General features: G+C 40.4%; 1 protein-coding gene across 1 annotated transcript in view; it reads left to right on the top strand.

Moving 5' to 3' along the window:
• Nucleotides 1-23,976, top strand: part of CCDC60 (coiled-coil domain containing 60) — a gene marked incomplete at both ends in the record, with an annotated part of 41,754 nt that extends 17,778 nt beyond the window's left edge. Inside the window, 11 exons of the mRNA XM_079543694.1 lie at nucleotides 1,445-1,536; nucleotides 12,414-12,590; nucleotides 13,085-13,207; nucleotides 14,203-14,307; nucleotides 15,606-15,696; nucleotides 16,912-17,092; nucleotides 17,882-17,972; nucleotides 19,033-19,155; nucleotides 20,000-20,131; nucleotides 22,323-22,512; nucleotides 23,878-23,976. Of these exons, the coding sequence (XP_079399820.1) occupies nucleotides 1,445-1,536; nucleotides 12,414-12,590; nucleotides 13,085-13,207; nucleotides 14,203-14,307; nucleotides 15,606-15,696; nucleotides 16,912-17,092; nucleotides 17,882-17,972; nucleotides 19,033-19,155; nucleotides 20,000-20,131; nucleotides 22,323-22,512; nucleotides 23,878-23,976 (1,404 nt within the window). The remainder of the gene's footprint in view (nucleotides 1-1,444; nucleotides 1,537-12,413; nucleotides 12,591-13,084; nucleotides 13,208-14,202; nucleotides 14,308-15,605; nucleotides 15,697-16,911; nucleotides 17,093-17,881; nucleotides 17,973-19,032; nucleotides 19,156-19,999; nucleotides 20,132-22,322; nucleotides 22,513-23,877) is intronic.
• Nucleotides 23,977-25,630: the final 1,654 nt, after the last annotated feature.

Raw genomic sequence — 25,630 nt, 5'->3', positions numbered from 1 at the left:
GTTTCATTTCTGATGCGGCTTTGATTCAGCATGGAGTTAAAGAAGCCAACATACAAGCATCATGCTTTGAGTCTATACAAGTGGTTGCTGTTTGTAAGCTCTGCTATATATAAGAACCAGCCTTTCTGCTGATATATCATAGGTTTTATCTCATAAAATTATTGCTGATGAGTGAGACAAGTTTATAGTGTAATTTGGTGAAAAGAATGCTCAGAAAATTCAGTTTAGCGGTGTCACTCCATTCGTCATAGAAGACCAACCTTAAAGGATGTAACAGCTTAGCACAGAACATCTAATGCATTCAAAATGACTTTTAAAATAAAACGTTGTGATTTGTGGTGTACATTGGCCAATATTGCACAACTTATATCTCAAAAGCTCAAGGCTGTAGGACTTTCCTTTACTGGAAATGCACCGGCTTGTCCCAAGGAATACCTGAGCTTGCACCTCAGTCTGTGCACACTGGTGTTACTCTTCCCAATGAATGGCAGTTCAGCCGTACACTTTTTGCACACTGAACTCTGCCTCAGCTGCATGTTTTGTTGGCTTCACCAACACGTGCAAAAACACTGCATGTGCACAGCATGTGGTCATAATTCTATGAAACAGATGCAGCTGTTCTCTGGGAGTCCCAAGGGTGCTTCTAAGGCAGGGGCAGTTCCACAGCAAATGCAAGCTTTCATCTCCCATGAATTTGGATGCATAGTTGTTCAGAGGAAGAAAAGTTGCAGCACTTTGAACAGTGCCCTAAAGGAGATGATTTCAATTCCCTTGTGTAAAATCATGAACCTGGTTTGTACACTCCTAAAAAATTAAATTAAAAAGTTAGAATGAAAAGAGTGGATACATTGCACTCTGTGCTCCAAAAAGAGAGCTATGTCTGCAAAGCTCTTTCTATTGCTTTTCTGCTTTTTTTTTTTTTTTTTTTTTTTTTTTTTGTCAATAACTTGTTTTGTGTCTGAACATTTTTCTGGCCTAGAACTTGTAGGAGATTTCTCTCTTGTGTGTGCTTTTTGTAGTTTGATGCATAAGAATCACAGCAGTCGTTCCCTTAGCCTAGATAATCGAAAAGTCTCTTCTTCCAGTTTTGGTTTCATAATCCTCTCAGGCTCTTAGCTGCTTGTAAGACTTCTGTCAAACCCAAAGTCAGCCAATGACCAAAAGCTGTTGAAGCACTCTTATGCCCAAGAGAGTGGTGAGGTGCTGGAACAGCTGCCCAGAGAGGTTGTGGGTGCCCCGATCCTGGAGGTGTTCAAGGGCAATATCATATAATGCCATATCATATAAGGTTTGTTTACATGCTCATGAATCTCATAATACTCTCCCAGATGATGGTTATCTCAGAAAACTGTGATTAAAGCTGAACTGTGAGACTGCATGTACCTTCTCTGTGCTAAGCTCTTCTTAAAAGCTTAATATTAATTCTCAACTTGATCACTTTCAGTCTGATCCGCTGGAATCAGTGAAAAGGCTCACCTCACCTAGAGAAACAGGAAAGGAGCTGAAGACTCTTAGTAAAACTCTAGCTCACTTGAGGTAAGGAAATCCAGAGCACACAGAAATGGGTCAGGCCAAAGGAGTTGTTGGTTCTGCGGTGGTCTCAGCTGGCTGATCAGCAAAATCATCAGATGTACTAATTGCTTAGAAAAGATGGCTTGTAATTCCTCCTTTATAGCCATTCTGTATGCTCAAGATGTATTGAGTGCTGCATGAGGAACGACTGCTAGCTCCATCAGTACTGCACTGTTTTGGTGTTGTTCAGGTGCTTGTTACCTTTTTGCAGTCCTCTGTGTGAAATGGCACTGTGCTAAGATCTGGTAATCCACGAGAAAGGTTGGGATGTATAATGTCCACTATAGGATGGAAAACTATAGTGAGAGTATCTGCCACCATAACAGGAATACGTGCACAGACTTGTATGGAGTATTCCAACTTGAGATGGAGGAAAATCACGGCTTAGAGGGAATCGATGTTTGAGCTCCTTACCTGATGGGAACGGGGAGGTTTTAATCAGACACAGATCTGGGTTCCTATATGCCGCGCAGCCAGCTGAGGTTGGACTGCAACCATCATTAATTTTAGGGGATTGAGCACAGAAGGTGGCTGGATGTGCTTGCTTTTCCTAGAAGGTATCTTCCATTGCCACTGTCAGAGAATGGTGTCTTCCATTGCCACAACAGAGCATTTCTTGCAGACTCATTTAAAAAGAAAGAAAGGGGAAAAAAAAAATAACACAGCGAGGTCTGTTGGTCATAGGCTTTACCATTCTAGCATCTCATTCTTTTGCACGTACTCAGGTCTTATTGATGCCCATATTTCAGCTTTGTTACTGCAGTCGCTGCTTACATTGATGAGGCTGCAACTTCTGTGTGCTGTTCTGTTTCAATCACACATTCTGGTTACACTCCAAATTTGCCTGTGGAGCCTGCTCATGGCATTTGCTCAGTATTAGCTTGAATAATTGCAGAGCTGTATAATAGGCCTTGCAGTCGGTGACTGTAGGCTTACTAAATTTTCTTGGAATTATCCAGCTTTCATGATGCGAGCGCTGAGAAACAAGAATCGCTTGTAGCTGAAACAGCAAGCAGGAATACAAAAAGATTTACATCTGGCAAGGTTTAGCTACAGCCTCCTGCAAATAAAATTGATGATTTACTGCTGCCAGCCCCAACAGGGTACAGATTACACGAGCTCTGTAGACTTGAAGCCTTTGAAGAATATTCACTAGATAAAAATAGTTGAATTAAAGCAAGCAGCAAGAAGATAAACATGTATATAAAAACTTAATAATTTCATAGGTTAAATGTAAGCATGTTTTCCAGTCGAGAACGTGTGGTATTGAATCAGCATGTTACATTGATGATGAATTAGGTTCTTGCACTGTTGGACTGAGAGTGCAGATTTGCAAAAGTTGAGGAAGCAAAAAAGGTTCTTTGCATGTCCTACTGTAATGATGTGCTACATTATTAGTTGTCACGATGTAGTGTTGTTAAATATCTGCAATTTTTGTATCAGAGCAATTCCTGAATTCTGCACTAGTTATGATAAGTTAAATTCCACATTCAGCAGAGGGTTGTTAGTGGTACGGTAGTACAGTTCAGTTGCAATTGGACTTGATGATCTTTAAGGTCTTTTCCAACCTGAGCAATTCTATGATTCTTCCCTTCCATCCTCACCTAACTCTGGCTATTTTGTTTTACATTTATTCTGTTAATCCACTTGATAAATGTGCCAAAAGGAAATAAGCCATAAGCAAAATAGTAAACAGTGCATATTTTGAAGGTTGAATAAGCCATTTTAGTGAAGTATGACTTTTTTTCCAATTACGACTGGAACTCAGGTGTCTCAGGTAAGTAAAATGCTTGAGTTGTTCTTCCAGACTTCAGTGATGTCTCTGTTTCTCTGATTGATTTTTTTTTCCCAAACTGCCCTGATTAATCAGGAGCTCCAAGGAAAGGTCTTGTTAAGAGACCCAGCTCATCTGAGTGAGTGCAGTTGTTTCTTACAGCATATGAAGTGTTTTGTGTAACCTGCTTCTAACTCAAGACATAATCATAAATGCAGATTAACCTTCTGCTGGATGTTTAATGGTAATGTAATCTGCAAAATGATGCTAATGCAGACTTCTAATGATGTGAATAGATTTGATCTCAATGTATTTTTGATTCTAATGTTATCTTTTAATGAGAGCTTAAATCCCCAACTTTTTGACTTCTATCCCTTCTCACCTCCAGAAGCCAATACAGCCAAAAGGATGAGCAAAATTATATTCCTTTATGCACACTGTCTTCAGAATTGCCTTTGAAGTCTTGATCAGTTGTATCAGTACCACACTCACAGAGGACAGGCATGTTGGGCAATTGATCTTTAGCATCTAGTTTGGCTTTTTACTGCTGATGCTGAAGGTGGAAAGAGCCCAACTCTGTTTTAGTATCCCAAGCAGAATTTGTTGTGCTGACAAATAAGAAATATGTACCTGTTGAAGCATCTCCAACTCCTTCACGTTTTTCTAGTCCCATAAATTTAATTATGGTTGCATTTGAAACTGGCTTCATTTAATTTAAAATGCCTGAGTGGAAATATTCTTGTTCCCTGACGTTCCATGACCATTGAAACATATGTGGAACACAGAGAGGAGGCCCAGTCTTGTGTTGCTGCACAAGTCCATTGATATTTCCTTTTTACACTGACTGCACGGTGTGGTGGTTTCACACTGATGGCTAACTAAACTCCACCACACTGCTCTCACACTCCTGATCCTCGAAAGATCAGGGGCAGAAAATAACAAAAAAAGGCTGGCTCAGGGTTGAGGTGAGGACTGGAAGGTCATCCGTGATCACCATCGTGAGGAGAAGAGATTCACCATGGGGAGATTAATATAACTTATTGCCTGTTTATTATTAGCAGAGTAGAGCAGTGAAAAACTAACAGCAAAGAGAGAGCACTGTTGTCTCAATATGTGCTTCAATGATGCTGCCTGTCACCTCCTGTAAGGAGCATGTGGTATTATGCTGTGATCCCAGTGGTGATCCTGCAGATATCTCACAGAATTATGTACTGTGCCATTTGAGTCATGTTTCCTACTTATATGATTTAAGTGAAATATTATATGAACTATAATGGGCTGTGGAGAAATTTGCTTGAGAAAAGTCAGGGAATCTGCTTTTTGAAATATGGACTCATTCCCTGATGCTTCCTAAAGCAGGCAGTAGCCACATGACCCAGTGTGCAGAATAATATCCAACAGACTTAGTATCTAGAAATCAAAAGTCTACATTCACTGTTGTTCTTTCTAATTATTCTGTTGTCTAAAACTGGAAACTCCTTGACTTTTAGCAATTAAAACGTGCTAAAGATTCATCTTGAGCGTTCATACGATGTTACTTTGACTACATTTGCAGAACAGTAAGAACTGAGGTCAGCAGACTTTTTAACCACATGCTGCAATAGGGAATTGCAGGAAAAGATAAATTCTAGTGAGAATTGCTGCACTGATGTTTGGACCGAAGGGCGTGATGGCAGTACTTCTCAGCAACAAATTCAGGATGTAGAAAAGGAGCTTTTGAAGGGAGGGAGCAGAGTGGGAAATGCACAAAAGAAGAAAACTGGAGTTGTAAATCATTGGGACAGCAACTTTTCATTTCAGTGAAAGCAGTCGGGCTAGCAGAGCAGCATGCTAATATGTACGACAGAGAGTCAGGGGATGCAAATGACCTTTGTGGATTTGGGTTTTGCTGCCTATCCTCATGATTGAAAAGGAACAGCCAGCGGTTGTCTTAATTAGATGCTAATTGATACGTATTCGTGGCAGGTAGTGCCTGTGATCTTGCAACTTGTTTGTATTAAAGCGTATAATGGAGCAAAGTGTGAGGGAGTTTTTAGCAATAATGATCACAGTGATGTGATGTGATAGTAAAAATGTTAAGATTATCTCAAAAATATTTCAAGAGTCATTACTGGAACAGACTTGAATGCATCCATAAAGCTTTCACATGCTTCCTTACATGCTAAAAAATATAATTAAAGAGAAGATAAAACTTATAACTACAAACTCATGCTTCCTCTCAGTGATAACTGTAAGTATATGAGAGGGTGATCGCTGAATGCAGAGGTTGTACAAACTTGTCATCTTTCACTGCTATCAATCATTAGTCCTGAGCAGGAAGCCTTGTCAGGGCTTTCCTGCTGTTGGATAGCACCAAATCACTGTGAGGAGGTACCTGCCAGCTCTCAGGTAAAGTTTTATGTTAAATTATGGGAAGGGATGTGCTTATGTTTGTGTAGCATTAAAAAAAAATAAATAAAAATTGGGAAATCTGTGGATAATTGTAACTCCAATTTCTGAGAGTCAGTGCATCTTTCTTCCAGCGGAGGTTTCACATGCAGACTGAAAATAGCCCTGACTGACTTGACAAAGTGCTTCCCAGTGTTGAATTCAGTGGGTGGAACACAGCATGGCAGCAAAGACAACATATTTCTCCTTGGGCAATCAAATATCTTTAGCTTTGTGCTAAGAATTGTTGTTTCATTTCTGCAGAAGGAAATCTCCCATTGCTGCTTCTTGAGTTTGCTTCGTCTTAGTGAGAAGCACAGCAACTTTGATATGACATTCAGCTCTGAGGGAAATACCTTTTTTTTATTGCTTTGTTGCAGTGACATCTGTGTGATCCAGAAATAATGTTAAGTAATACACAGTTGCATGAGGATGCGTTGCATGAAAACCAAGAAAGCAGAAGTCTTTATAGCCATCCATAAATCATAGCAAGATGTAGGAATGCTTACACAGCAAAGATGGCCAAAGCATGTGAGGTTTGTAGTTAGCATGTTGTAAAAGCAGGTTGCCATAAATCACCTCTGTGGGCTAGCTCAGCCAGCAGGACCATGCAAGTTGGAAATACTCGTGTTATTAAATGGCACAAAAAAGCAAGCAACAAAAAACAACACCCAGAACAGCACAACAGAGCTTAAAAAGAAGCCTGCTTTTTAAAATGAGGCTGGCTGAAAACGTTATCTGTGTGTAGAAAGGAAGTATGAAAGGTGATAGAAACTGGAAACGGAACCTAGCAGAATGTACTGTGAAAGTGATTTGGAAAACATCTCAGTCTTCGTTGAGGAGCCAGATCTGTTTTTGTTTCTATCACAACTAAGTTGTGATTCATGGTGTGCCTAGCCATCACTACTTGTATTCACTGGCACTCAGAAGAGATGGAGGTAGACATACAAATATTATTGATGCCGAGAGAAATGAAAAGAGGGATGATGCTTTGAAAGTCTGTCCTTGCCTAAGCTCTGCAAACAGGGCGAGCTGCCAGACTGCTGTCCCTGCGTTCCTCTCCGCTGCATGAGCTGATTAATACACCTTTGGTCTTTTCTTTGGCAAGGCTGAGGATATGCACCGAGGTGCACAGTGATGGAAAAGCCTGTTAGAAGGTCACTGTTCTGCTTGGTTTGCACAGACCTTAAGTGTTTCATTGTAAGCACGGGCTTGGATTTGTTACACATAGCATGAGGCAATTACCTGAGCTCCTGAGTTAGAAGCCTGCTCCTTCAAGGCTACTTTTGTCATTGGATAGAAACAGATGCTTTTGAGGATTTTTCTGATCCTATGTGAGCTTGAAGGCCTCTTACAGTTTGGGAGGTAGATGCGTGCTATGTTCTAGAGGAAGTTAATGAAGTTAAATAAATACTTCTCAAGACACAGAGCTACTTTTTGAAAAGCTGAGATGTTTTTCACTAAATCTAGAAAACAAGGGCTGACCAAAGTACATGGCAGTGATGTGACTGCTTTGCCAGAACACAAATCCTCTTTTGGCAAGGAAAACTGAGGCATCAGGGGTAAAAAAAATAAAATAAAATAATGTGCCAACATAAAAAATGAGATCTGTGTGTGCAGTGATGATCATCTAAGCACAGGTTCCCATGTGACAGTGACAAGTTGTGATCATCCCCCATCAGTGATATCTAGGAATTGACAGCTTGGAGCTACACGCTCAAAGGGAAGGAGTCCGTGCCATTTCGTGAGCCACTCAAGCCTTTATTTCCAAAAGGGCTGTGTTAACCCCTTATAATGCAGTGCATTTTTGGTAGTTGGAAGAAAATTAGTTCCCTTGCATCTGTTTTAGTAGAGCTAGTTGAATAAAACTGTATGTCAGACTGTTGGCAGTTTAATAGTATTCCATTGGCTGGCTTTAAATTAGAAACTAGATGTTTCTTTTCAGTGCTTCAAGTTTTCTGAAGGCAGATCTCTAAAAGTCAGTCTCTATACAGAAAGCCCAGGCTCTGTTAATGCATCCTTTATGCCTGCAACAACAGTTAGGCTGACGTACCCTAAGAGCTGTTCCTGTTACTTGTCTTCCTGTGAGCAGCTTTGTAACTAGCTGTCTTTGGGTATTTCTTATTATAAAGCCACTTAACTTTTCTGATTGATGTGGTAGCTGTTATGGGAAGATTTTGAAAGGCAAAGAAGCGTGTTGATTTTGGAGTTTGGGTTATGACCTTTGCTATCCTTGCCTGTGAATCTACACCAATCCTATCTATGTGTATAGAGAGATGAAAAAGACTTCAGTGTTTGGAGATTCTGCTAAGTTGGCATTCCCTGATGCAAATGGTTTGCTAGATGATCCAGCTGAGTGTGTGAGAGTGGGAAGGAGAGGCAACACTGAGTTAAGAAGCAAAAAAGAGAGTCAGGTGGCAGAAACAGAGAAGGTGAAATGTTTATCTGCCAATATTAGTTTCCAGTGTACTTAATACTTCATAATGTCAGTTGCTTGGAAACCAGTGTTCTATGCCCTTTTCCTGGTTGGCAGAAATCACTCTAATTGTCATGTTTCTAGCACTGTCACTGCTGGCACTTTGTAGCATTTTATTTCCAGAAGCAAAAATTTTCTTTTAGGTGAGTGATGGCTCACATTAATTAGACAGCAGTCACGGCCAAAGACATCCACTTATGTGTACGGATGTATGAATCATTATCCCTATCATCAATCACTGGAAAGACTGCTATTCCCATCAACAATTCTGCCCTCCCAGACTGTTCATTTGAGTCTCCATTTCCTTTCTTCTCCTGCAAAAATATATTTGTATTTGAATTTTTGTAAGTGCAAGCAGTTCGTTGCTTATTAGATTTTACTGTCTAAACATGACAGCCTAATTCCATGTATCGTGGAACAAAATGACGTGTTGTCACTGAATGGTTGAACAAAGCTAACACTTAAAATGAGTTTTCCATTATTTAGTATTAAAATGTCATTGTTCTGTAAATACCTTTGCGTGCTAAGGCAAGAAGATTGATCTTCTTCCTACTCTGCCCTTGTGATGCCTCATCTACAGTATCACATCCAGGTCTGGTGCCCTAGCATAAAAAAGACATGGAGCTACTGGAGATCTGCTGTCTTCTTACGAAGACGGGTTGAGGGAGCTGCCTTCATACAGGGCTTGCTTTGGTTTTGTTATTTTTTGGTGCGTGGTTTTTTGGAGGGTGTTTCTGTTGGCTTGTTTTGTTTAGAAACGAACCCATTTGAGTACAGATGATTGTACTCATCTTCAGGAGAACAAAATGGGAATCTACATCCAAAATAATGTGGGTATTCCAGATTGCGTGTGTGACTTCAGCTCGAGGCAGATGTTGATCTGGTGCCACTTCATTTTCTTGCCAGAACGTTCAGTGGTTGGTTCAGTGTGGTAAATGATAACATATGTCAGAGTTTCTATGGGTTGGTAACTGCATTTAAAGATCTTAATGTAATTATAATCTGGTATTAACTGAACTTAGAGAAAACAGAAGTGTGAATATTTACCTATTAGGCTCTTGTTGTGTGATTACTCAGCCATTAAATAGAAGTAGTAACTGTTTTGTTCCTGATTTTCCATTGCCTCGTGTGTGCACTTGTATCTCTTTAGCTTGGTTATAAACACAACCTAACCCAAATTCTTAATTCATTTCATTCATTTCATTCATTTTCATTAGTATCTGCATATTAATTGTGAGTAAATTTTTCCCATGTGCTGAGCTTTCAGAACACAACCCAAATGCCGTGTGAAGCACAAGAGCAGGATTTGCTCTCTCAGGCTCACCTCTCATGGCTGCTGGTAATTTAAGGAGGGTCATGTAGCCACTCTTTAATAACTCACTGGTTATATTTTAAGTGAACAACTCTCTAATCCTCATTTACAGCGAGACTTTCTCACCTCACAGGATCCCAAAGGTGTGAAGTGATCTTAATGTAACTAACTTATGGACATACAGGCACATATATATATGCATATATATACATATACATGTATGTACGTGTGTTATCACACTGAATGTAAGGGTGCTAAAGAACTGAGTGCAACGGTCAACAGCTCCAGTATTCACTGATAAGAGAAAGGAGCAGATTCTCCATTGGTGTAAATGGATGTTACCATTGACAGTCTGCAACAAACGCAGAGTTCGGTCTCCAGTTGTTCTTTTTGTCCTTCGTAAGTAAAAACAGCTCCGTGTGCAAATGTATTTTCTTTTATCTCAATTTACAATTGGCTCCATGCCTGTGGGAAAAGGTTGCATTTCTGCTGTACGTTGTCTGGAGCAGACGATGTTCTTTCATTAGCTTTATTGCTAGAAAGCCTTTTTCCATTAAGATAAGTAAACGCTATGAAACAGTGACTAGCAATTTCCATGATCAGAGGAATTATCTGTGTGTAGTTAAATTGTTTGATGGATAGTTATTGTCCTTAAGGCTCACAACTCAGCTTTTGTTCACTGTGTTAGGTCTTAAAGAGAGGAAGAATTAAGCTAGCATGAGTAGACTGCAACTACTTTGCTAACGAACTTCTTAACTTGGAAAGAAAGTTCTTTTGTCTGAAACACAGTTGAAAATCTGTGTTGTGACTAAAATTGACTGAAGCTCCATTATTTTAATAAACACACTGAAAAGTCCATGAGTGATTTCATTTGTGTTTTACTGAATGATTCTCACCTACTTGTCAAATGGGCAACCCAGCTGGATTTATTACGTTATGGTATGAACAGGGTGTCCTGATACCAGAATTCAAATGTAGAAATATTTCATGTCCTATTCTAGCTACGTACTACAAATCAATAGTGCAGAAAAGTACATTGGTCACCTCATTCTGTATTGGTCCTCTATATTCTATGCTTGGATTTATTTTACAGTTTCTCTGACTGGAGTCAGTGAATGTTTAGGGTAATTCATAAATATTCTTGAAATAATTCAGTGGAATTATGAGGAATTTTTGTCTGTTTGTCTCTTGTTAAAGCTCTTCTGTATGCCATGCTTCTGTTTATTTCATTTCTTGCCTTGCAGACTGCAGAGCTATCTGCTGTAATACCTGAGACTTCAAGGAAGTCAGACTCAGGACATTTGTTCACAAGTGTGTGTAGCTTTTCTTTTCCTATTGGTGTATGACAAGGATCATTGTTTTTTGCATGCACATATTAAATCCCTCAATATTAATTATACTCCATAGTATTTTTAAAATTGTACTTTACTCTCCCAATTGCCATGTACACATCTTTCTCTCATATGACTGGTTGTGGCCATTAATATTAAAAGAAGCAACCACACAACGAGCAAACAAAAAGCATCTTTCTGGTTTATAACCATCTGTTTCTATCAGTTGTCTCATTTCATGTGACAGCCTCATTGTTCACTCTTTGTATGGTCACAGCGTGCAGCTACAGCAATGGTTTTGATCCTTAAGAGGGAATGCTTATATAAACCTTTTTCATACCAGTATCTTCATGGTTGAGAGAAATGAGTGAGAACTACTGGAGAAGTGCATAAAGCAGGAGTGTGGGGTTATTTTCTACCATTCCAATAAATGCCTGTTACTCAAAATACTGGGGTTTTATGGAAGAAAAAAGCTGTGTCACACTCAGCTCTGAAATCCTCATGTTTTTAAAGCACACAGTATTTCTTATTGGAGACATCTTATTTTCTCATTTCATTTTTTTCCAAAGTTAGCAGAGAAATAGCAAGCAGGTGGGCTATCATCTGCCTGAAGATGGAGGCTGTTCAGACTTTGTTTATGATCAGTGGACTTAAAAATAAGGCTGATAAAACCAAGTCCTCCAACCATTAAGTTGTGCAAATAGCTTTTCATTAAGGAAAGCAAGGAGGGAGCAAACCATTCCAATTGAGAACTTGTGAGCTCCGCGGCTGAAATTTGTACTCTGTGATCTTCAGGTGCTTTAACGTATTTCTGGTTGTTAAAGGGAGGCTATTAACTTCAGTAAAAGGAACAAGGCCAATCTTTCAAGACTAGATAGAGAAAGAATCAATGCAGCCTGATGACACCTAATTTGAAAGTCAGCACTGTGCTAATTTAAAGGGCTGCATCCTATGCCTGAACAGCATGCCCTTGTCTGGCTTGGATTATCTGCTACTTTACAGGTAATGGTTTAATAATTAGTTAATGCTTTAAGCCTTTCTCTGCCCTGGCTCACCTTTTCTTTTTTTACTTTTGTTTTTTTTTTTATTTTTACTTCTGCTGTCATCCAACAGGTTTTGCATTTTGGTTTCCTCTCGTTTCCTGCTTTTGCAATAATTCCCTGCCTGTTACCTTTCCTGGTATCTTCAGGGCACGGCCTGTTACAGCGTGTGATGGACAGGGGGCCCAGTGGTCAATTGGCTGCTATAAGTTAGAATTAGGCAGGGAGTTTTTAAATCAAGTACTGAACACCATGGCGTTGAGTTCAGTTGTTAAACTCCAACATCCAACAGCACTGAAAGAGGTGATGGAAAGATCTCCCAGTTCATATTGGGAAATTATCCTTTGTTATCATATTGCAAAAGGAAATGCTGGTGTTGAACTCTTGGTTATAGAAGAATGTGAACGCAGAGAATGCAACATTTCTTAAAATTTAAGTTGGTGTCTTCGGCACATATTATAAAACAAGATTTTTTTTGCAGGCATCATATAAGTATTGTGAAGCAGGGTGGAGAATATTTTCATATCCTTCACCAAGAGTCACTGGAGCAGAAGAAAGCATTGAAAGCAGAAAAGTCTCAGGTGACGAGATGGAGAACTGACTTCCAGCCATGCAAATATTCTTCTGAGGTAGAGATGTCAGATGAAGAAATGAACACGTAAGTTGATTCAGAGGATTTCTTGTAGTCTAAAGTCAGTGGTTTCAAAACGAGGCAATCTCCATTTCTGTCACTAAGGCAGAATATTACTACTAATTACTATGAACTTGAAGAGAAAATGCTTAAAAGTCTCAGTGAGCACACGTGAACTTAACAAATGTGGACCAAAAAGTGCTTGTTGCACTGTAAAAAAAAGGAGGAAGCTTGGAAGGTGGAAGATTAGGGTGAACTGAGGGAGGTTTTGTAGGTACTTAGAAATGATTATTTGAAGGGGAGATCTGGTGAGAGTTTGCCATGTTTTTGCTGTCCATTGTAACCACAGCACTGAGAATAATGAACTGCATGCAGAATTTGTGGTGTGGCTTGCAGAATGGATTTATTGGCTAGTTCAGCCCTATTAGCACCTCCTTCTGGTTTTCTCTCTGTTTAATCATTAAATAGTCTTCCTTTTATATGCTCCCTTCTTTAACTTCCATCTTCATTCTTTCTGACAGTTCCTCTCCAATAGAAGGCAGCCACCTGAAAAAATCAGGGAAGAAGAAAAAAAAGATGACCTTACGGTCTTATGCTCCCATTTATAGCAGTGTCCTGATTCCAAGACCCTCTGAAGCACGAAGGTATATTTGAAGGCATTGTTTGCTCCCAGGTCTTGATTTAGCGTATTCTGACTTATTTGCATCAAATCTGCATACGTGGTGTTTTGAGGAAAGGCTGTCAAAGTTAAATTTTGTTTTTCCTAGATTAAAAACAAATTTAATTTCCTAGATTAAAAACAATTTAAAACAAAAAAATCAGGCCTAAGAAAGAGGGAGAACACAGTGCATATACAATGCACACTATTTTGTTCTAAGTTCATTAACATCTTGCTCACCAAAAGTGTCTTTATATCTATACTTGCATGTGGATTAAGCTGCAGTGCTAATCTTAGAATGGCTTGGGTTGGAAGGGACCCCAAAGATCATCAATTTCCAACCCCCCTGCCATAGGCAGGACCACCAGCCTCCAGATCTGGCATTAGACCAGGCTACCCAGGGCTCCATCCAACCTGGTCTTGAAAACCTCCATACAGGAGCATCCACAGCTTCTCTGGGCAGCTGTTCCAGCACCTCACCACTCTATCTGTGAAGAGCTTCCCCTTGATATCCATTCCAAACTTCCCCTCCTTGAAATTAAAGCCATCCCCCTTGTCCTATCACTATCTTCCCAAGTAAAAAGTTGATTCTCCTGAAGATAGTCTTAGTTCATAAAAATCGTGGTTCGGCATTTTGAATTCATACACTGCCTATTCTCAATTGCAAAGTTGTAGAACCTACCATAGAATCCAAATCACGAGTTCATAAATGTTGGAATCCTCATAGGTGTGAAAGTGCTGAGCATATCACAAAGTCATGTCCCCTGAGGAGCTTTGTGTTCAAAAATGTGTTTCAACATTAAAAAAAACCTTGAAGGATGTGTAGAATTCACTGGGTCAATGGAAGCACTCTGGTGCAGAATTGATTTTTATCGACAAACCTTCTTTTACTGTTAGATATATCTATTTCAGTCAACACAGTGGCAGCTTGACTACGTTTTCCTAACTGTAGCATAACACATTTGTCTCTTCTTTTTGCAGTGAATGTTTTTTCCGCCAGCTGTGTGCCATACATTGGCTTTTGGAAGCTCTGACTCTTGAATCCAGCAGTTCAATGCATTCTATATTATCCTGCTGGAATCTAACGTACGTATGCAATTCACAATAGTCTTTGGAATGAGAGTTTGGGAATCTTATGTCATTAGTTGTTTTTCTTTTTTCACTAAGTGAAGTCTTAGCAGAAAATACCGAGCTAACATAGTGAACTTGTTTTCTTTCCTTTATCCTTTTGCTAATCATTATGTGAACTAGAAACATGTAGTAATGTATGTATGCATGTTCCTGAAGCATTCCTTAGAGGGATATCCCCTAACTGAACAGGAATTCCAGACACATTTTAATTACAGAACAAAGCCAGCTATTAAGGGATATTTAGCTGTTGTTTTCATTCTATCAGGGATGCATGACAGTGGTAGGTACTTACGGAAGGTGCATTGCTCCTGAACTTTTATGCTGTTGGAAGTTAATATTTAAGTTCTCAACAAATCTATAAATACAACAATGTTGACTTAACATTTATTTGAATTATTCACGAACTTTGTACAGTTCATGCTCTGATTTGCAGGGCAAAGCTCTTCAGAGTTGTTCTGTTTTCTCTGTGTATTCTCAATGAAGACAAACTGTGCCTATACAGAACAAGAGTGGCATTATGTAGAATTAGCCTGGAGGAGAATCAGTCCATTGTGTATCATGGATGGATCTTTCACCCCTTTACATATGAGGACTGACCAATAGACAGATGCTGACAGCAGGGTGTTAATGTATAAGACTCTGGAGTCATTTCCAGATATAAAAGTAGTGCTGTTTCTTCTTCCTTCTACTTTCTATTGCAGTCTCCCACACCACTCCTCTTCCTCAACGTCATCTGAACTGATAAGCCAACATATACTTCATTGTGCAGTAACCATGAAAAATTATGCTTTCATTCAGGTCATATAGCATCTGTGTATACAAAAAAGATTTTTAAATGTAGTGAAGGGAGCAAGCTTAGAACATTAATCTGCTTTGTAAAATTTATGGCTGATTAGATGGGGATTGAATGATAAATGAGAACCACAGCAGTGACCTGCTAATAGAGGTCCTCACTCAGCCAACAGGATAAAAAAACCAAACTTTTGCATGAACCTGCCATCATTCTGATCCATGACGTCTTGCACAGAGAAAGTGGAGAGGATAATCTGGCTCAGTACGTCTGGTAGTTTGCAAGAATTACCGTGCTGTCCTGTGACTACGGCTCACTCATGGCCTGTACTGCTTGTGTTGTCTGTCTTGTAAGCAAACGTGTCATAATCAGTCACCATTTGCCCTCTTTTCATTATGATCTTAAAAGAGGTTAATAAGAAGAACTCTTGAAATAGGAAACTAATTATGTTGTTTTTACTTAGGGACCCCGGTGGCTTTAAAAAATCAGTGAAGGAAATCGAAGAGGAAAAGTTTGCAACATACATGTGGGAGCTCTTTGTTACGAACACAAAGGTATTAATTTGTTCTTTGGGAACAAATCCAATTTTTCAATCATTTATTCTTTTTGTTGCCTCATTGAACTCTTTGATACCTCATTTTGTATTCTGGGTGTCGTGAATTGCAGATTATGCTTCTGTGTTTCTGTAGAATAACAGTTTGATTCTCGGTAATAGGAAGAGCAGTAGGTGACTGCTCAGAAGATTGAAGCTGTGCCTTGGCCTTAGTGATAATACTGATGTAGGAAGGATTAAATGTTCTGCTAAAAGTTATATTAGACTCTGGTTTGCACTTGTTCCTGTTTTTCTTAAGAGTTGAGGACCCTAGGGATTTCAAATTGGCATCCTGGAGGGCTGGTAGGAAATAAGCAGCAAGCTGTGAAACTTCCCTAAGATAAAGATTGTGTCTTTATGCAGCTCTTCCTTTTGCTGTAAGCAAACAGTGAGGGCGAGCCAGAAGGTCACAGAACTAAGAGCTGTTTCTCAGTAGGTGCCCTTCTGATTTTTCCATATGGTCTTCCCACTTCTCTAAAGTCAGGTCCCAAAGAGCATGAGCAGAGGAACACAAAGTGCACCTCAGCCTTGATGTGTCATAAAGCTTTCACATTTTTATCTTTCCTCTTCCCTGAATTAATTTCCTCTCTATCATTTATGCTAATTATTCCTTGAACACAGCTTTTCAATTTGATATGGAACTTCTGGTGGATATACTGGGTTCCTCCAGGGGTACTTGGTTTATAATACATACTGTTCTCATTATCGAGCCTGAAGAATTCAGTTTGCATTCAGTTCTATGCGCTGGACACAGGAAACTTACTTGTAAGTCATTATATGTGGGGAGGAGACCTGAACATTTATCAAACCATTTTGACTTACTCATCCATAAACATGAAAAAGTTGCTTTATTCCCAACTCTCTCCATAGCTGCAGTGTTACTTGCTTACAAATCAGCTTAACCTGTTGTCATTAATGCTACAGCAGAGGAATATGGAAGAAAGATGCCCAAAAAAGCAGGCCCTACCCATGTAATTTCTGCCTTGGTGAAGTCAGTGAAGTAAAGTGGGTGAGGTTACAGGAAGACCAGATAAACCTACTGCTGGGATTAGTACAGAAAAAAAAAAAAAAAAAAAAAGATTCTTCATTGTCAAAGATGCTACAGAAATTTGAAAGTAAATCTGCTGAAATTGGCTGCAGAAAATCCCTTTTTGTTCTCTCTTTCTTAAATGTACAGAAATACATGCGGAAAGCGCGGCGCATCCCGTTCAGGAGGCAGACAAACAAGGCAGCTGCTCCAGCCAGCTCTCAGCTTAGCAGTCAGTCATCTCACGGTCAGACCCCTCTCAGCAGTGTAAATTCTCTTGTGCTTTGCTCTGAAGACGTCAACCTGAGCGGAGCTTTGACCGGTGTTACGAGTGTGTCAATGCAAACTAAAGAACAACAATTTTCCCCCTGTAAGTTCCTTTTCTTGGCTGCCAATATCAAGCAGGCTTACTTTCAGCATCACTAAGGAGTGCTTCAAAGACACTGCTAGGTGTGCCAGTGTAAAAGTGTACATCCTCTTCAGGCGTAGGAAACTTCATACATGTCTCTCTGCCCTTACCAGTCACAAATTGGTTTAAAGATGGCATAACCCCATGTGAATATTAAGAGTTTTTAGTTATATCAGCTGTATAATCAGACTTGTTCACATCCGTAATGTCCAATAGGAGGTAAAAGCATTGAAACTGTTCTCTGGCATAATCAACTGATGCTCTGAACATACATATATTTAATGGAGGGCTTTGTTATTCTGTGCTCCTCCATTAGTGACTGCCTGCACTTGACAGACGTGACAGAACAGTTTGCAATGCATTTCACTATATAGCAAGGCAATCTTTAGCCTTTCCCTTCTTCTACTTCGAGGCCAGAAAAGCAAATTAGTATTTATCATAAAATCATAGAATAGCCTGGGTTGAAAAGGACCACAATGATCATCCAGTTTCAAACTCCCTGCTATGTGCAGGGTCGTCAACCACCAGAGCCACATCCAGCCTGGCTTTGAATGCCTCCAGGGATCAGATTTGAAAATAATCCTGAGAGCTGTAACACCTGAGAGCTTGATTTGGCCGTGAGATGAAGAAACATCCCATAGAGACAGGCAAGCAGAAACTGGGAGACCATTGGCCAGGGTTAACATGTTTTTACAGATTGTTTTTCATCAGCCCCACAGAAGCAGATCCAGAGAACACACGTGAAGGCATCAGAAAGTGTCCATGAACTAGCAGACACCCTTAAGAAGACTGGACTTCAGAGGTGTGTGATCCAATGGCTTTCTGAAAGACCAGGAGAAGGAGCTCACCAGGACAGAGCTGAGGGGCGTTGGGATTTTGTTGTTGTGTTGCTGGTGTTGTTTCAGAGCAGCTGAATTTGGTGTTCAATGAATTCAAATGGTACCGATATCTCTCAGCCCAGGTGGCAGAATAGAATCCATTAGGTGTGCTCCCTCATTATTCCGTTTTGTGATGCTTTCTGCAGCTGTAAGACTGACACAACTGATCATTCGTATAATTGGGCTTTGCTGAAGCGTTTTTTTTTTCCTTGGAGTTGAGGTCAAGAGAAATATGATGAAAATACGAATATAAAAATATGAATAATATGAAAAAAAAATGATAAACTTTGTTCCTGGATAACTCCAGCAAGTCTGCCACATTAAGAGTGTTTTTGCAGTTTTCATAGGGTGTCTCACAGACTGGAAAAGGCACACTGTACTCAATTGTAAACCTCGTCTTGTCTTACAATTTACTGTCAGTGAAGGACTACGGAGTAAGCATGATATTCATTAAGGAAAAAAAAAAATAAATAACATTCACAGAATCATAGAATGGCTTGGGTTGGATGGGACCTCAAGGATCACCAAGCTCCAACCCACTGCCAGAGGCAGGGCCACCAACCTCCATATTTAATACCAGCCCAGGCTGCCCAGGGCCCCATCCAACCTGGCCTTGAACACCTCCAGGGATGGATGGAGCATCCACAGCCTCTCTGGGCAGCTGTTCCAGCACCTCATTGTTCTCTTGGTAAAGAAATTCCCCCTGACACCCAAGCTAAATCTTCTCTCCTTCAACTTAAAACCATTTCCTTTGTCCTGCCATTATCTACCTTGTGAAGAGTTGACTCCCCTCCTGTTTGTAGGCTCCCTTTAGGTGCTGGAAGGCTGCACTGCAGGTCACCCTATAGCCTTCTCTTCTCCAGGCTAAACAAGCCTGGATTGGATTTTAATGTGAATAAAAGATCTCTGACTTCAGGTGCTTTCACACTGCTGTGAGGTGGTTACCACAAGATGCTAATTCCACTTCTCTTGTTTTATTTCCAGCTGCCATATCAGCCACTTCATTAAAAGCAAATCTAACCTGTGTGCTGATGCAAGGCACCAGTTCATGGCAATACGTGAAGAAGCAGCTCATTGTTTGCATGATGCTCTGGAGAGCCTTGAGAGGTAAGAAGAGACTGTTTGCTGTACACTTCTAAAATATGCCCTCCTTGCTCTTGACCTTTTATCTTCAGATGTTTTAAAGATGCATCTACTGATTTATATGGGGCAACAATAAAATAAGGGGTAGGGAACGGTCTGGAAAAGTTTGACTGTTCAGGTATGAAAATATACTCCAGTGCTTGGGGATGGTTCTGAGCGACTTTTGTGGGACGCAGCTGTGATAAATCCGTGGGATGTATTTGCTTTGATCATAGTCCTTTTCACTCAAAGAGAGAGTAATAAATTCAGTTCACACGCGGTCTGCATGGCTGTCTTCTCATTTCATGTCAGAGATGGCCGTGTTGTTCTTCAGCATTACATGGACTGTTTTCACAGTGTAACACTTGCAGTGTCCTCTCTCAAGGCCCCTTCCCTGACCAGCAGCATTACTACTTTGTTAACCAGCCAAAATCTGCCACCCTTTCCTTTCACTGATGATTGTTTCTGGGTAACATTCGTGCAAATTCTTTTTTTCTTAGTAAACGTCACCTGAAATCCTTCCCTACACAGCTGTTTTCTTTCTTCCTTTCTCTCCCTCCTTATTTCCATTCTTTCATTCCATTCTGTAGTTAGATTTTGTCTCTTCTTTTGCTGCAGTGCTTTCCTTATTTTTAGAAGAAATACGGGTACATTCAGAACGCTGCACAAGCAAACATTGTTTTGAGCATCCACAGAATGAACGTGCAATGTGTTCTTCTGATGTGTTGTTTTCTGCCTTCCTTGATATCTTCCCACTTACCTATGAAGAAGAATGGTAATGTTTAAAGTACAGATTCATTTTTAAGGGTTTTTTTGTTGTTGTTGTTAGGAGCCAGGAAGAGCGATGCTGTAAAAAATACCTGGCTTTGAAAGGACTGAAGTACTTTAAAAAGGACATGGAAAGAATAAGACAGCTGGATGTGAGAGCTGAAAGGGAACGTGATGAAAATGGGCTTAAATGGTAAGGAGCCATTGAGATCCTCATTTCAGATGAGGCTGTCATGGTTTTAGAGTTGTCTTTTGTACAAAAAGCTGTAATTCTATTCCTTTTCTACTCAAAGTATCACTAGAAAGCGTTGAAATTGGTTGCTGAAAATGCAGCCTTCACAAACTGGTGGCAAAAAAAACCCCAGATATTCCTAGGAGCAGCCTGCTCAGGAGACAAGATAATTGGGTATGGTAAGAAAAGGGATGGAAAGATTTCCTTCTGGAGATACTGGGGACAACAAGTGCTCTGTCTGTGCATTCATAGATGCTCTCCAGCATGGAGCTCTCTAAGAAACTTTGTCCTTCAGGGAGTATGTAAAATACACTGTACCCTGAAGAGGAGAGATGCTTTATCAATGTACGTGGGTTAAAGTCACAGCAACCTCTGGATGAACTGGGAATTCACAGTGCTAAAACTGATGGTGAAGAAACTCTGATTCTAGCTGTCCATCCATGTAAAAAAAATATATATTTCCCTGCCAGTGTGGATATTGACTGTGTCCAGTGATCAGCTTCCAGATCCACACTATAAACAGCCTACAGCAATACCTCAGAAAATCTCAGCATGTTCCCTGCTATGAGAACCCTTCAGCCATGGAAATACAAGGGAAAAAAAGCTGTGTGGAACATTTATTTCAGCCTGCCCTCTTTGGTCTCCTTGCTAGTAAGCCTTCTGTCCCTCCTACATTGAAGTCAGTTTCTTATCTTAGGTCCAACTTGCAGGTGGCCCAGGAACCCATCAGTCATGAGTTAATTAATAAACTTAGCCTTGGCCTATATAGCAAAACTAATTTTAGTTGCCTAGCGTATGCTCCAGCTGTTGCCCACATTGAAGTTCTGCCATGTTAATAAGCCCCAGAGCTGAAGTGGATGAGTTTTTACTGTTATACACTCACACTCAACATCTCCATAGGGACGCAAAGAATGAAATCTCTGAGACGTTTGGTCCAGCCCCAGGGGGGCACAAAGTCATGACAGAGCAATTGCCTTCACTGTGGCACTTACTCCATTTACAACAGGGCTGTTTTGTTTCCATACTCTTGCAAACACTGCCTTGCCAGTAAAGCTGAATTGCAGTGGGAACAATTTAATGGTATCTGCTGTCAGTCTAGTTGCTTTTTTCTCTCTCAAAAGTGAAATAAAAGCCAACCAAAAACTGAGATAATATAAAATATGAACAGTGGGATGTGAATGTGCTGACCTTCCTCAAAGAATATCTTGATGCATGGATGGGTTATGCAAAACCTGTTTGTGAGACAGTGATGGGAACTGGGCTAACCTAGCCAGGGAGAGTAATGAGTTGCTTTAACAGCCATACCAGTAGTATGCAACCAAGCATAGAAGTGTCTCTACTGAAGAGGAGAACCTGTGTGCTTCCCTTTTCACTTTTTTGGTTTAAGGAAGAAATTCCTCACCCATCTCCTGCTGTTCCAGTAAAACATATCCTAAACTATGGGAAGGCAGAACTCCCTGCTGCCAAGCTGATATGCCTCAGCCATGCATGTTCTTGATAGGCTTGGAGCATCAATCTCTAGCACTGTCAAGGCAGCACTGTAGAATTTATACAGAACATTAGGGGAAAAAATGTCAGTCTTTTCACAAGGGTTTTCTTTTTATTGTAATGTGTAATTCTCCTTCTGAGTCTCTATATTCAGAATTAAATGATAAAGGCTGTGTGTTACAGCACTGTCACGTTGCTGAGATTTATGCCAGCGCATAGAGGAGAATGGTGTTAACAGAGAGAAAAGGGATAGGAAGGAGCATCAGGAAGTGTGTCAAATCAGACACTTGATTGCACTGGAAAATCCACAGAGGCTAAAGATTAAGAGGACATTTCTTGTAAAATGAAAACTTTGTTAGCTTTTTGTTATTTGCTTTCATAACCACGTTTGTCATTCAGAATTTAAACGAACAGCAAAGCATCTTTTTTAGTCTCTGTAAAGGCAGCCGATGCACAACTCCTGTAAAATAAAGCTCCTTTGCATTATTCACTGGGTATTACACTGAGCATTACATTCTCCAAAGAACCTTTCTTTTTTTCCCCCTGTAGAAGCCACAGGAGTCGTGAAGTGGCAGAAATTCCACCCATACCTAGAGTTGCCCATCAGATTTTTCCATTAGTTCCTAGAGATTCCCTCTCATTGCCGTTCCTCTTTCTGCTAAAGGTTTCCTGCATTGCTGGCCAGGCTGCCGGAGCCTGTGAAGAATGACCATTATGTCAAGAAAATCTTAAGGAAACTGGAAAAATTTGGCCTGGCTCCTGATTTGCACATTGATCAGGACACCTTCCTGAAGGCTGTGACTGATCTCCAGCTGTGGGAGCTGTGCTCTCCTGACGTCGCTGCTGCTGTGGAGGTGAGATGGGTCCAGCTCTGGATTCTCTGTGTGATAAGGGTGGGGAAAGTGGACACCCATAGGTGAAGTGCAGTGGAGAGGTACCAGATGAAATCATTTAGGACATCATGAAGTGAAGACGGTGCTACTCACCTTCTGCAAGACACACTGAACCCGTCAGAGGAAAGCTGTTATGACAAGGGCTGGATTATTAATCAGTATCATTTGATTATTATGTCATTGTTGATTTATTTACTGCCACAGTGAAAGCGATGTCTGCCATAAATTGTTAGGATTCTCGAGGGGAAACATTCCCTTTCTGTGCCCTGAGGAAGCCTGTCATTCCCAGGCCTTACAGCTAGGAGCTATTCGTGTTAATGACTCTGCCACCAACCCAGGAATTCTGCAGATGCCTTTGTTTTGCTTCAGCAACACGTAAAAAACAATATGCTTCTCAAGGTTGCGAGCTGTGCCCCATTCATGTTGTTCTAGTATCAATTTACAGAAGAGTAAAGATAGAAGGAAGAAACCCGAATACTTTATAATGTGTGCTGCTGTGTAGTCTAACCAAGATAAAAAGGGCAATGATGCCACCTTCTGTTCTTTGTTCTCATCACCATTCTTCCTCCTAATCTGCGAGACAGCAGCAATCCCATCGAGGCAGCATGTTACAGCGCCTGTGCATCTTTCATATGTTGAGTTTATGACACGTTACGGGGGCAAGGCACCCGGTGTGCCCCAATCCAGACCACCTGCATTTTCTTGATGTCTTTTAAAAACAGCCATTTTGTCTTGTGCTCTAATCTGTGTAGTCACTAACTAGAGCCTTGCCTCAATATTTGTTTCTGTTGCTTGCTGGTGCAGTAGTAATACAGAAAAAAAGATGTAAGCATTGCAGAATCTTCTATTTACACATCTTTTAAAGATACCCAGAGAGGAAAGAAGACTTTGGTATTCCTTGGGCTGGAACAGATGAACAGAACTATAATGTCTTATGGCAAGGAGAGAGTCACTGAATGTAAACACATAAACTGGTGGATACCTGCATGGATTCAAGGTGAAGTTATTGAACTTCAAGTTGCTTTAATGTATGTGGTGCAGCCGTAGGTAGAAGACAGCTGTATGTCTGTAAACTCAAAGACCTGACTTTGAAGGACTGAGGATATAAATTGCATGGAAGATCATGGAGTTTTGCTTTTAATTCATTTTAAAGCAAATCCAGCAGTTCTGAAAACTGCATTAAAACGTTTTGGTGATATGAAGCACTGTATTGATTTTATGCAGAAGTCAATACGTTTGTTCAAATTGATGAAATTGAGAGACATATTATGTCTCTCTCTTACACATAGAATTAAATGCTCAGGAAATGACCTTTTTCTCTTTCAGTTTGTACGTGAAAGTATTGTACAGATGCCCGAAGAGGATTTCATTGAGTGGTTCCAGGCAAGAGTAGACCCTCTCCATGCACAATCCTCTACCTTTTAATCAGGTGGACAGCCGAGATGGTTTTCCATGCAGTTACAATTGTCATGCTTCAAGCAGAAAACTCCCTCCCATTGAGATTTGCATCATGGAAGACTGGGGAAGGAGAATAACCTTCAGGAAGTCCCATTGACCACCCTTGCACGTCTGAAATTTGCCCCTGCACAGTGCTCTGCTGGCTGTGGTCAGCCACAGAGAATAAAAGCTAAATGACTTCTTCCTGTGTGATGTCTTGGACTTGCCATCAAACTTCAGTCTCTCCTAACCGTTTAGAATCATGGAATCACCAAGGTTGGAAAAAACCTCCCAGATCATCCAGTCCAACCGTCCCCCACCTCCCTGGGCAGCCCATTCCAGCACCTGACCACTCTTCTGGAGAAGAAGTATTTCCTAACGTCCAACCTAAACCTCCCTTGATGCAACTTAAGGCCATTCCCTTTAGTTATATGGGAGTTACATTTAGGATGAAGGCTTGGTTCCTACTCACAAGGCAGGTGACTTCTTCAAACATTTCTCCAGCAGTGCCTACATTACAGCAAGCATCTTCTCAATGCAGCTACACGTATCACCATATCTAAATATTATTGACTCTGACTGCTCCTCACTTTACCTCCCATTTACAAAATAAAATAAATAACCCAGATGCAGGTTTGGGTTTTAAGTTTTAATACAGTTCTTTTTTGCTCTAATTCTTTTCAGTAGTTTGGATGTTTTGTTTTCAGTCAACTTTGTAGTTATTCTGTGATTATGGCTTAACTTCTTGCCTTATTAATATCAATATTGAAAAGCCAAGAATCCCTAGACACATTTCTGAGGTTTTCACTTGAAGATACACTTTCCCCCAATTACTTTTGGATATATTCTCCATTACTCTCCTGGATGAGACATTAGAATGACAGCCCTGAAGTCAGGGATGGTCGTATTCCATGAGCTTTGTGAATCTGTTCGATGGTCTCTTTGATGGTGGGTCACAATTGCTAGATGATGGGATCAGTGATCCAATGACCTTCTAAGCTGATGATCTTAACAAGCTGCTTACCTGCCTGTCAGAGCTTCCAGAGAACCCACTGGGCAGAAAGGCAGCTCCTTCTGCCACAGTAAGAGAAAACGACACCAGTTAAGGATGCAGGTGAGCAGTTTGACCATTGGTGTGTAATATCTTACCGATTAATGACCTTCTTTTGCTCCCTCCCTCATTCTCCTAACAGAAGATAAATGTGTTTGTTTGTTTGTTTGTTTTCTTTCAAAGAAAAGAGTGAAATCCACAAATTGCTTTGGCTTACAGCTACTAGGAAAAAAAAAAAAGAGACCTAAATTATGTTCTTTGTGCTCCCACTATTCTCATTCTGTATGCAGTGGTGGTAACATAGGATTTTTACATCTAATGAAGCCACGTTCTTCCACGTCCATGTTTTTCTTTCCCTCCATTTAAGAATCCAATGCCAAACCTATCTCCAAACTCTGTTGGAGCTGATCCAGTGCCCAGTGAAATGGATGGCCATGCTTCTATCAGATGATAACAAGGATCAGACCTCAATTCCAAATGCTTGCTCTAAGCTTCATTGCAACCCTCCTTGCACTTCAAGAATCTCTGTTCTCTTACCTCTACCGTCTATTTTGGACTTTTTCATCATACCTGAGCCAAGTTTCATTGTCT

The sequence above is a fragment of the Tetrao urogallus genome (genome assembly GCF_951394365.1).
Source record: "Tetrao urogallus genome assembly, chromosome: 17".
Classification (NCBI taxonomy): Eukaryota; Metazoa; Chordata; class Aves; order Galliformes; family Phasianidae; genus Tetrao; species Tetrao urogallus.
This window is presented reverse-complemented; position numbering and strand designations above follow the sequence as displayed.